Source organism: Acanthisitta chloris, unplaced genomic scaffold (assembly GCF_000695815.1).
Source record: "Acanthisitta chloris isolate BGI_N310 unplaced genomic scaffold, ASM69581v1 scaffold20197, whole genome shotgun sequence".
In the NCBI taxonomy this organism is placed as follows: domain Eukaryota; kingdom Metazoa; phylum Chordata; class Aves; order Passeriformes; family Acanthisittidae; genus Acanthisitta; species Acanthisitta chloris.
In genome coordinates this window covers 3,258-16,264 of record NW_008683414.1, presented here as the reverse complement: position 1 = coordinate 16,264, position 13,007 = coordinate 3,258, and the positions used below count along the sequence as shown (strand labels likewise).

General features: G+C 44.4%; 1 protein-coding gene across 1 annotated transcript in view; it reads right to left on the bottom strand.

Moving 5' to 3' along the window:
* Positions 1–913: 913 nt before the first annotated feature.
* Positions 914–13,007, bottom strand: part of LOC103806256 (single-minded homolog 2-like) — a gene marked incomplete at its 5' end in the record, with an annotated part of 12,634 nt that continues 540 nt past the window's right edge. The window contains 4 exons of the mRNA XM_009078938.1: positions 914–1,641; positions 5,993–6,401; positions 6,531–6,699; positions 7,797–7,944. Of these exons, the coding sequence (XP_009077186.1) occupies positions 914–1,641; positions 5,993–6,401; positions 6,531–6,699; positions 7,797–7,944 (1,454 nt within the window). The remainder of the gene's footprint in view (positions 1,642–5,992; positions 6,402–6,530; positions 6,700–7,796; positions 7,945–13,007) is intronic.

Sequence of the window (13,007 nt, the reverse complement as noted above, 5' to 3'; positions counted from 1 at the left end):
TGCTGATAAGTTAAAAAGAAAGCATAAATGTTCATTATTCTCTTGCCTATAAAGAAAACATTTCTGGAGCTGTTGTAAGATGTATTTTTGACTTGCTGGTTTGAAAATCTGCACAGCCTTCCCCCAAAATACTCAGTGAAACACAAGATTTAGAAGTTTCTTTTCCTTATTACAACACTTTATGGGGAATAAATAGTCCTTAGTTCCTGCTACATAATTCGTCCCAATTTGCCATGGCAAGACCTGTAACCCTGTAATACACATCTCTTTATGCAGTGATTTGTCATGTTGTTCCTTGTCAAGATAAATGGTGGTGGTAGCATTCTCAGAGCACTGAAATCAATGCTGCAGAAATCAAATTTTGATTTGATTTAGCTAGGTTTAAACCATTTTGATAATTAATAAATAAGCCTTGCCCAAACGGAGTTTGGTGAGCAGAGCTGACTGTGATTCCTAAAAAATTACCACTCTCCCCACAAAGTTCATCTGTCAGGGTGGTGGGTGAGGAGTTCATGGAAGGTTTTCACACAGTTTGTCAAAAAACCTAAACTAAAGTGTATAGTTTATGATTAAAAAAAACCATCTTGAATGGGTTCTGAGGAGGGTTAAGGAAAAAACAAGTTCTCCATATAAATCTCTGCATATAACACCTATCATTTCCTTTTGTTGCACACTATAAAATAACAAAAATAAGATCTGTAACATGTCTTCTCACTGACACCAGGGCTTAACCTGTGACAACAAAGCATGGAAGCTAGATGGGGATTTTTTTCCTGACCTTGAAGGTCCAGGAGCTCAAGTCCCTCACTGACCTTCAGCTATGCTCAGTAAATGTAACCATGTTTTCCTCATGCTTTTGGCAAATCATTACAGTTTGGCTTCTCAATGAAGTGTGAATCCTCCTCTGTCACCGTCACCTGCCGTTGGCTATTATTACTGAAGTTCCAATGTAATGGGGTAGTGCAGATTCCTTGTGGCTTTCTGGGGAAGAAGCTGATGAAGGACTTTGGTTTTTGTACAGAAATGTGTTTACTTCCTCAGCATTGTAGCCATAATTCTCTCCCACATGTCCTGTGGCTGTACACGACGAAGTTTGAAACGTGCCATGTTTGGCTAACACGTGGTGATAATTTAGGAGCACGAAGGGAACTTGTCCAGAGGGTCTCACATCCATCACCCGGTCGCTCTCGGGGTCGTGGTCGAGCTTCACAGTCATCCTCTCATCGCTGTCCAGGTCATCTAGATTTGTAGCGTGGTGGGTAATGTGCCCATACTTGGGTTCTTTCATACAAATCCTTCTCGTTTGCTCATACACTGAGGGCATTGGCAGGAGGTGACTTAGTTGTCCTATAGCTTTGGACTGGAAACATTCCGACTTAGGCAGCAAGGAGTTAGCAATTGAGTTTGAGAAAGGACTTTCATTAATGCTCATTTTTTCTTGTAGGTCTCTGTTGAAAGCTAACTTGTTTTCTTCTTTAATGAGGTGGGGAGGGGGTTGAAGCCTGGGTTCTATCTTGTTGTGTTTCATGATGCTGGAATCATAGAGCTCTTCCTTGTACCTGCTGCCTGCCACGGGCACGGTGCAGCTCGGGAAGTTGTCGGGCAGAGCATCTTGGCTGTATCTTCTGTTGGCTATGGGAACTTGCAGGAAAGAGAAAACAGATTAATTACTGACAATGAGCTCCTGTAAGAGTTATACTCTTAACACTTCGTGACTGAACTTTAATACCCATTTGGTTTGGGCCAGATCCAGGTCCCACTAAAGGCAGAATCACAGACTTTGGAGCTGGAAGAGACCCACAAGGATCATCCAGTCCAACTCTTGGCCCTGCACAGGACATCCCCAACAATCTCATCAGGTACCTTTACCAAGACATTCCCATTTGCCTCAGTGAGTTTGGATAAGTCTCTTTAAGACAATGCTGAGAAGTTAAAATGAAACCCAAGTTCTTCAGAAGGACCAAGAGAGTTAAACCATTCTGGAACCAGTCAAACCATTTGTTTATTTGACTGAATACTTATAAGTCACAGACAATATGAATATAGTTAAATCAGGGAAATCAAACCAAAGGAATACTTGGAAATGTGTCCTGCTACCAAAAACCTGAAGTAAACTCTTTACGGAGATTGATCACATGATTTACGCAAGGCTGGAGAACATTATTACTTACCAGTGATTCCATGATTAATGTGAAACAGAATTTATTCTTCCTGTGACTGTGGAAGTGCTTTGGACACTTGTCCTTGTAAGGAGAAATCCAATCATGATGTCTATTTTTGGTATATGTAGTGTCTAGGCTGATATTAGACAGTGGTTTAGGTTGGATATTAGGAAGAGATTTTTTAGGGAGAGAGTGCTCAGGCATTGGAATGTGCTGCCCAGGGAGGTGGTGGATTCACCATCCCTGGAGGTTTTCAAGCTGAGACTGGATGTGGCACTTAGTGCCATGGTCTAGTGACCACAGTAGGGTTGGACTTGATGATCTTGGAGCTCTTTTCCAACCCATTTGATTCTATGATTATCTGATTCGAATTACAAATGGTAAAATCAAAAAGCCTCTGGTTTACTCCTGTGCAGTGTGTGGCTAATAATTTTTTTTCACTCTCCTGTGACCAGTTTGGCAGTTAAACTCCTCCAAGGCATATTGGAAAGTTTTATATTAAGGTTAAATGAGCAAATTTCTCAAGGTAAACCTAAACTCTATTTTGTGTTACGTTCATTGAAAGCTCTGGACAACCTAAGTGCCTTTTCTAAAAGGGATTTTCTGTTTTTCTAACCATTTTATTCAGCATCTTAAAAGTTTTGGAGTTCCCCTGTAGTGGTTGCTGAGGTAACTGTACCTGCTAATCATTAATATTCCCTGTGCTGTAGTAGACTGGCAAAACCTTCATGTCCAGCAGAGGAAGCAGAAATAGCTCAATTGTAACTTTCTTTTTTTCACATGCAGAGCTCCATTAATTTCAGAGGGAGTTGCACCACATAATTAACACCAGAATGTAAACAGGAATCTGGTTCCAATTTCTTCTTGATCAACCCACCACCCTCCTAGAAACAAGAACCTTTCAAGTTATTCCTCTTCACTTCCATGTATGTGTTTTGTAACAACAAGTATGGGCAGCCCTGAGTAAACCGAAGTCTCACCAGCCCTTTTAGATCACAAATCAAACCAGGGGTTCAGCCATGTGCTAAGTGCAGCATGGAAATGTTGCCAGTGTAATTACACTACTCTAATTTTAACTCCAGGTTTGGTATTTTTACTGTGAGATAAGTAGAGATGCTACTGACAACTAATGTGGTTTAACTAATCTTCCTTTCTGGTTCTAAGACATCCACAGGAGCAATGGGTTGTCCTCTGAAGCAGAGAGTATTGCCACTCTATGGCTCTTCTCTCATCTCTGAACAGACAAGTCCTTTCCCACTTCTACATCCCACACACATAACAAGATGAAGCATCACAGCAATGTTAGCCTCTGTCTTATCTTCATTTCTGCAATCTCAGCCCCTCCTTGGCTGATGGCTCCATTTTTGGCACCAAGGAGTGATTTGCATACTTGGGAAATTTGCAGGATGTTATCCATTTTGTTCTGTCCTGTTTCGCAAACGTGGTTTTCATATCTTTTGTTGAGGAAGAAGGTAAGGGCCTGGTTGATGGTTTGCAGCCTTCCACTGAACTTGTCAGCACTTCTGTGGAGTCAGATCAGAGAGCTCAGCAAGTCAGGCACTGAGCTCTGCTCTCCGTGACAGGGACAGGATGAGGGAACAGCTGGAGCTGTGTCAGGGGGGGGTTAGGGTGGAGGGAAGGGGAAGGTTCTTCCCCCAGAGGTGTTTGGGCACTGAACAGCTCCCCAGGGCAGTGGTCACAGCCCCAAGACTGACAGAGCTCCAGGAGGGTTTGGCCAATGCTCTCAGGCTCAGGGTGCATTGTTGGGGTGTCCTGGGCAGGGCCAAGAGTTGGACACAATGATCCTTCTGGATGCCTTCCTACCCAGGACATTCTATGGTTCTGTTCTATGATTCTAAGTCATGTTTGCAGAGCAACAGAGCACTGGCACTTCTGTCTGCTCACATTCAGAAGAGTGACTCAAATCTGGTTTTCTCTTCCTTTGCAGACAAAAGCCTGAGGATGCCCTGGGACATCCTGGGACTCCTCCACCAAGGAGTCCCAAATTACTCCTTGGTGTCCATGAAAAAGACATAGTTTAGATTAGCTCCATATCTGTGCTGTGCCCTGGTCTGAACCCTAATTGCAAATCATCCGAGGCATGGGCTGATGTTCTCCATCATTCTCCCTCCAAAAGCAATGGTGAGACAACAAGACCTTCAGGACCTCTTTGTCTGTAGTGGAAAACCCTTTGCAAGGATGTAATTTATTTCTTCCAAGAGACACGGGCTAATCCTGAGGAGTTGCTTGGGGAGAGGAAGAGAGCCCAGAGCTTTTTCATGGGTTTTCTCAGTATTCTTCCTCATTTATTGAGTTTTGGCATGATTAGTGGCACTAAGCTTCACACAGACAGTACAGACTGGCCAACAGCCCAACTGAAAGAGCAGTGGGTACTGTGGTACCCACAGTAGCAATTTACCCATTTGAGTGTACAAAGGAAACTTCCCTGACTAAGAATGTGGTTGTCTTCACTGAAATGAGTTTCTATTCTGATGACTAGGCCAGCTGGAAAAAAGTGGAAGAAGCTTCAAAACCAGATTCTGAGGCAGAAACATCTGATTTGCAGGCAGTTGTATCTGCTACGTGCTTTTTCACGGCTTTGATGGCTTGGCATGATCATCTTCAAATCTCTGATCTCTCCAAAAGAAGCTATTTTCCATGGAGAAAAATGTCTTTGGCCTAGGGAGTTTTTGGCAGATGCTTCCATGGATGTGATGTGGAATAGCCCTTGCATCCAACCCGGTTGCCAGATGTCATATTTGGCATTGCCTTTGGATCGAAGATAATGATGCTAAGCAGATCCTCCCTGCTTTGAAGCTTTCTGGCTGTCAGTTTTGCAGTTGAACCACTGGAAAAAGCAGCAGTTTGACAACGTAAAGGAAGATCAGATGCCCCTTGCGACTCACAGCAAGAAGTCACTTCCAAAGGCTCAGATTTCACTTCTGCCACAAGCTCAGCAGAAGTACAACAGCGCTAACTCGGCTTCAGGAGGAAACAGTCTGGAACTGTGAGATATAAACCCTTTTTGCAGTGGCTCTGGTTTTCTTTCCCCTCTTATAACACTATGTGTCAAGCCGTGATCTTCAACCAGGCCCAAGTTTGACCATGTTCTTTTTTCCCTCCTAAATAGTACAACTGTGTGTGTTTTTGCAGAGAATGGATTGTACCAAGCCACTTTTTATCAAATGCCCAATAAATAGCTGGTAAAATACATCTGTCCTCAAAACAGAGCCCACATATTCCAACTCAGTCAACACAACCGAGTAGAAGTGCAACCTGCAGTAAGAGCTGCTGCATCACAACTCCCTTGTCCTCCTCATGAGGCAGTGGTGATGTGTGATGAGACTGAAGAATACCAGCAGCTGCTTGCAGGGTTTGTGTTGGGATTTTTTTCACCCTGACATATTTAACAGTGTTCCTGTGGAATTCTAATGACTGGATGTATTTACTAGGAGCTCTCTGCCCACATCAACGACATCAATAATGGCATGAGCCAGGCCAAGGTGCCCTTGGCCTCCTTGGCCACCTGTGCACACTGTTGGCTTGAGCTGTGCTGTGCCACCAGCACTGCCAAGTCCTTTGGGACCAACACCTCTGTCCCACTCCTCCCCAGTCTGGAGCTGCATGGGCTGTCCTAATCAAGTGCTGATGGGATTGGGAAGAAGAACCAACATGTGAACACTGTAAACACAGTGGCTGTTACACTTCTCTGCCTCTGATTATCTGTTGTTTCCTAAACATCTTGTAATTCCTCTTTTCAACCTGCAAATACAAATCTTCCCTAGACACTCCCAAAGCTTAACTTTTCAGCTTTTTGAAGTGACACCCACCTTCATAACTCTGTGCAAGATTATGTCTGATGATGTTCACTGGCTGATCAGGAAGGTTTTTGGATGGTGACTGGCTGTTGGGTACCAAAGAGTTGGCATAATGCCACTGGCACTCTCCATTTGTCTGCAGCGTGCTCAGGAAAAAACGTGCCACTTCACAAGGTGCTCCTTGAGACTGCCCAAACTTTGCAGGCAGCATTTGTTTTTTGCCACTGAAGACATGAGAATCTACGGGGAAGTGTCCATAATGGTAGGAGAAGGGCAGGCTGTATGGTGGGGCATACAAAAGTTCACTGCTTTCTGAATGGAAGTTCTGTTCCTGGATGGTGGCTGCGTTCACGGCAGGGCTGGATCGCCAGTTCCCCACCTGGCTGCATTCCAGTTTGTCTGTTTGGAATGAGCTGTATTGCTAGGGGAAAGAGAGGAAAAAAAAGAGGGGAAGAGAGTTAAATGAGCAATATTTATATGAAACCAAATAACATATCGTACAGGCAGCCAGAGCTGAGCCTCCTTCCACTGGATCTCACTGGATCCTTACCTGTTGTGGGTAAGGAGTTGTTCTGAGCTTTGCCTTCATTTTATTACTTTTGGGTTTCACGATTTTCCTTGTTTCCTGCGAGGTAGGTACTGAGTTTCTGCATGAAAACTGTGACTTGGAAATGGTAACCTGGTCCAGCGACAACTGAAGTTCCTTGTACTCAATATCTCTGCAAGAGAAGAGCCCAATAAACTACACTCTCAAGCATACCAGATAAATCAAAAATTGCTCCTGTGAAAACACGTTAGCTTTCACAATGGTTTAATTTTCCCTCTTCCAAGGTTTTCACTGAGTCTGGGGGTGTCAGCAGGCAGGGACTCCTATGGTCTGACCCCATCTCTATGCCAGTTTATCCCAATGTTCCACTGAGAACCACATTAGCATCTTTGTATAGTGTCCCCAGCTCTGTGAACCTAAGCTGTGCCATTTCCCTCAACCACCCTTGGCCTTGGAATTATAGCCTTATCAGCTGGTGGAAAGACACAGATCAATTCGTCTGCTGCCTGATCAATCAGGAATTTGGCTCTGCCCTGGCTCTCACAGTCAGCCCTAAGTAAAGGAAAAGGAGCAACATTCCTCCCCTGACAGCACTGTGTGCTTGTAACTAGAGCCCATGAGCTCCAATGTTGTTCTTCTGATCACAGAAACATCAAGGCTGGAAGAGACCTGCAAGCTCATCCAGTCCCCTCATTACCCCCAAACCATGTCCCCAAGGGTCACATCCAGATACCTCTGGGAAACTCCCAGAGACAGTGACTCCACTACCTCCCTGGGCAGCTCATCCCAATGTCTGAACACTCTGGCAGGGAAATATTTTCTTCTAATATCTAGTCTGAACCTCCTTTGGTGCAACTTGAGGCCATTTCCTCTCATTCTTTCACTTGGGACATGGCAAAGTGATCAGCCCACACCTCACTGCAACCTCCTGGCAGGAGTTGTGGAGAGCAGTGAGGTCCCACTAAGCCTCCTCTTCTCCAAACTGAACACCCCCAGAGCTCCCTCAGCCACTCCTCATAGGACATGGTTTCTAGTCCTTTCCCCAGCTCCATTGCCCTTCCCTGAACACAATGAGGACATATATAATAATGAGGAATATCATCTCATTTTAGCTCAACGCTGCTGAAGACACGAAGAGAGAAAAGTGGCTGTAACTTGCAGGCCCAGAGTGATACTGGACAACACAAGAAAACCAAAAGGCTTTAAGGATTGAATTAGCAAGGAATCGATCCCTGATAACCCAGAATGGTACAAAGTGTTTGGACTTACGTAAGGACATAATTGACACTCACTATGCAGTGAGGCCGTGACGAACGGCTGTTATGCACAATGGTGGCATAGCTCTGCACCCAGACCCAACCTCCTTGCTTGGACAGCAGGCGGTAGTACTTGGTGGTGACTTGGCCTTTCACCAGCACTGTGAATACAACAAAAACAGCATCTCTCACATTCCATCGACCTCTGAGCACTTCTGGAGAGATTCATTTGCAAGGCATAAACTTGTCTTCCTCATTCCCCTCCCTGAAACCTTCTCCTCCCACCAAACTTTAAATAGCTCCTTGTAAAGGTATCTGTCCTGTCCCTTGACACAGATTCACAAAGTCTCATTACAGAATCACAGAATATTCAGTGTGTTTGGAGTGTTTGGCCAGTGCTGTCAGGGATGTGGTGCATTGCTGGGGTGTCCTGGGCAGGGCCTGGAGTTGGACTGGTGATCCTTGTGGGTCCCTTCCAACTCAGGATACTCTGTGATTCAATGATCTTGCAGGACATGCAAACCCCCATCCTCACTGACACCAAGCTACTACTATTTAGGGTTTGAAGCCTCTCTTAGATATCAGCTTTTTGCCTCATCCTTGCTGGTGTCCTTTTCCACTCCTTCATTTCTACATGGAATGCCCCATGGGGTGGAGGTGTGCAGATGTGCATTTAAGAAAATCATGAGGAGTGTGTGGGCAAGTTTGAAAACACATCTACAAAATAGATGTGTACTCAAAGTGCAATATATCACTCCAAGTACAGGTCAGATGCCAAATAAGTCTGTGCTGAAAGTATTTGTTAATAATCAGGCACAAGACATGAATTCACTATTTCTTAGTGTTCTATAAATGTGGCTGCTCTGTAGTTGTGGACTCCCCATCCCTGGGAGTGTTCCAGGCCAGGTTGGATGGGGCTTGGGCTGGTGGGAGGTGTCCCTGCCCCTGGCAGGGGTTGGAGATGAATGATCTTTAAGGCCCTTCAATGCAAACCGTTCTGGGATTCTATAATTTTGTGAATCATTCTACAATCCAAATGGTCCAGTTCCAGGAAATGATGCTTACACTGTCGCCTAGACCATGTAACATATATTTTGGAATGTGGTCCAAGCTTTTCAGAACTGTGTCTTTGTTCTGGTTTAATGAGCACATTTTCCTTGAGTCCAAAATGCCTTTCTACTCAGTCTTCTGAAAGAGAAATTGATGCTGTCATGGATCACTAGGTAGAACAAAGTTCTTTCCTGTGCTTTGAGACTAGTTTTGGCTTTCTTTCCCTCTCACTGACTTTTTTGTAAATTCCTCTTTTAGCTCTGCACTTAAGACAGTATTTTAAAAGATGTGAAAACCACTGAGGGCTGCAGTGTTCAGCTTTCCTTCCTAATTACATGGATAAACCAATATTCCTCCTGGGATGGGGGAGGACTCCATGTCTCCTGCATTTTTAGCCATCTGGGGCAAGCCTGAGCTTGGCTAGGGGACAACAATTGCACTTCCGACACAGTGAGTGAGGTCAGTTTGCATTTGGCTCCGAGTTAAATTGCCCTATTTGATGCTGAATTGGAAACCTCAGAAATGGGAGTGAGGTAAATCCACTACCAAGATAATCTGTGCAGGCTCAGACTTCTTGGTGGCCTCTGCTGCAATCCAACGGGGAGGATTCCGTGGCTTTAGCCTTGGCTCTGGGGTGTGCCATTTGTGACTGGGTGTTCCACCGTTGTGGTTCCCTCCTGCTCTCTCAGGCAAGCTGAAAAAGGCACTGGGCTGGCTGGGCTGGTCCTGCTATCTGTCTTAGATGGCTATTTTAAATGGTTCCATCAGGCTCAGGGACATGTGGCTGGGAGTTCCCAGCCTGCACTTAAGGATCCCACTAAGAGAAATGGACTTCTTGGTTCTACACTGGCAGCAGTTCCTGTTTTAGCTTCCCTGGTGTGTCATCTCTCCAGCCCTTGGGCAGTGTGGTCAGGGGACCAGCAGACTCTACAGCTCTTCTGACCTCTTAAAATCTAGCACAGCTCTGCCACAAGATTTGATTGCTGGGGGAGTAAGGGTAGACCCAAGGCCAGAGACAGTGTAAACTGTGCTCTGCTACAAGTTCTGTAAATACACAGATGGATTTCCAGGAAGCAGAAGAACAGTTTGGGGATGACATGGGTTTGTTCCTAATGGCAGTGGTCACAGTCCCAAGCCTGACAGAGCTCAAGGAGTGTTTGGCCAATGCTCTCAGGCAGAGGATGGATTGTTGGGGTGTTCTGGGCAGGGCAGGAGTTGGACTAGATGACCCTCAGGGGTCCCTTCCAACTGTGATTGTTCTGTGATACCACTAAGAGAAATGGACTTTGTGGTTCCACACTGGCAGCAGTTCCTGTTTTAGCTTCCCTGGTGTGTCATCTCTCCAGCCCTTGGGTGGTGTGGTCAGGGGACAGTGCCCAGCAGACTCTACAGTTCTTCTGACCTCTTTCTAGTGCAGCTCTGTCACAAGGTTTGATAGCTGGGGAAGCCAGGGTAGACCTAACACAAGAGACACTGTAAATTTTGCTCTACTCTAAGTTCTGTATAACTCTAAGTTCTATATAACTCTATAGAAGCTCTATACTAAGTTCTATAAACACACAAGTTGACTTCCAGGAAGCAGGAGAACAGTTTGGTGATGACATGGGTTTGTTCCCCAGAGAAGTGATCATGGCCCCAAGGCTGACAATGCTCCAGGAGGGTTTGGCCAATGCTCTCAGGCACAGGGTGCAGTGTTGGGGTGTCCTGGGCAGGGCCAAGAGTTGGACTGATGATCCTTGTGAGTCCCTTCCAACTCCAAATATTCTGTGGTTGTGTGACATCAGTTGGGGCCTGGTCTGGCCTTGCCAAGGCACAGAGATGTTCAAGTGTATGTGGGAGGAGCAATGATGTAACAACACATAGGAATGCACAGAATCCCCCTCATGGAGACAAGGGTGGAAATTATTTCCCTGAGAAAGAGATTTTGTGTGTGCTGGAACAGCCTCTCTATCCTGTGATTTAGAAGGCAAGATCCTTAGGCAGGGACTCATGATTTGTGTGGCCACGTTTGCCTGGTTGCAGAGCAAACACTGTGTTCTAATGGTGCTGTAGAAACAAACACCACCAGTTCAAACTCCAGAAGCCTTTTCATGTAGCTGGAAGCTAATCAAATGTTTAAAGCAGGAAACACTGTTTGCTGCCAGCACACCTTGGGCAAATATTCACATCTACATTTTCCTCATGGCTTGATGGTCTTGTTACATCCCTTCTAGCTTGTTCTTCTCACTTTGTTTTACTCTCTGTGCTGCCTAACCTAGTTCAGTTGCCTCAGGTCTTCTGTTTGGGAATCTTTTCTCTCTGTGCAGAAGCAAATGGTTATCCTGGTTTAGGGTTACCTTTTTTTTTTGTTGTTGTATTTCTTAATATCCTTATTAGGTGTAAGATGTTTCACTTTGGATTTCTTCATCAGATGACACTTCATCAGCAGATTGCTTTATAGAATTGGTACCTCAGACCTGCCAACCTTGTACTGTTCATGTTCCTCAGACATTTACTGATGGATGGTGGGAGAACTCTAACAGTGCTCCCAGGAGGGAGTTTGTACACTTTACATCTGGTTTAATAATTCCTAGTACTTGGTATTCCAACCATGATTCTGCACTCTTGCCCAAGTATTAGTCATTATTTTTCTGCTTCTTGGGATTGATTTGCTTTGAAACTTTCATAAATTGCTCTGCATATGCCTCACATTTTTCTTCTGGTTTTAAACTTGGCAATAATTTATCTTTAATTTACGGAACTGCTCTTAGTGTTCTGTTTAGTTGAGGTCTTTTTTTTCTTGTGGGAGGATGTGGTGGTGGTGGTGGGTAATTCAGTCAACATGATTTGTCTCTTGATTGAAAGCTCCAGTCACACATAGATCAAACTGGCAGCCAAAGTCACACAGAATTATCCATCATGTTGCTCTGAAATGGAAAACTCTTTTCCAGAGTTGATTGTGGCTGTAGTGGTATCATCTCCCTGCTGGTTGACACAGGAATTTCAACTAGTGTTGTGAAAATAATAAGTGATATTTTGTCCAGGTCAACAGCCACATCCAGGTGTTAACACGACAAAGAGGATGCCCCAACAGGACATTACTCTGTACCTTGGTCATAGGATGGTAGGAGGTTGGAATGGACCTTAGGGATCATCTAGTCCCAGTCTCCCCATTCTAGTTTTTAGTTTTTAATGGCCCAGAGTATTCCACACTGTTTGGGGGAATATGAACCTGCTATAAGGATCAGCTTTTGCTTTCCCAGGGGTAGTACAACTTGCCATCCACAGAATCCACCACTGACTTGCCAAACACAGCTACAACCTCCTTTATAACCCAGTTCCTCAGGAGCAGCACATATTAATGTCTAGAATTGCCTACTTGCTCCTTCAGGAAGCCTAAAAGAAGGATTTGACTCTGGCTGCTTCCAGCCTACAGGAGCAATCTGGAAAAAAAATTCACTGACATTGGTTTTTGGACATCATATTTGCATCGTATGAGTTGTGGCAGAGGGAGCCAAATCCAGAGTTCAGCTATTCCCTCAATTTGCTTTTCAAATTAATGTGCTACTGGATGAACTACTTCCCAGATCCAGATGTTTGAAGATATGATTAGTGTCTCTGTTGCAAAATGGGAAATTATTAAATGTGTATTTTTTTTTCCCCCTAACAATCCATTCTCCAAACCTCATCCACATGCTATTGATGGATGTTCCTCTAAGGATTTTTGGGTTTGCATTCACTTCAAACACAGGATGATTATTACTAACATATTTCAGAGGAATGAGGAGCTGTTGCCTAGTTCTTATTTTAACAACAGAGGCTAGGAAAGTTCAGATTCTGCTCTCTACCTCACTCACTTGCTCTTTTGGTGATTTTTTTCCCTTCAACCATCCAGAACCAACTCCAAATTTTCAAAAGAGCCTAAATCCCCTAAGTACAAAGATAAAATTGACCAGGTAGGGGTTTTTTTCAGAGCATGGGATTTGGATTACCTAGCTTATTTGCAGAATTAATAGTTTCCTTCAGTGGTAGCCAAACGTTTTGGAAAATCTATGTCCAGACAAGATTTGGGAAGTTTTTTTCTGCTTTCCAGCATACAAGTTATTGTCTGCAGAACTTCTCACTCTACTTCATGTATTTCGTAGAATCACAGAATGGTTTGGATTGGACAGGATCTTAAAGATCATCCACTGCC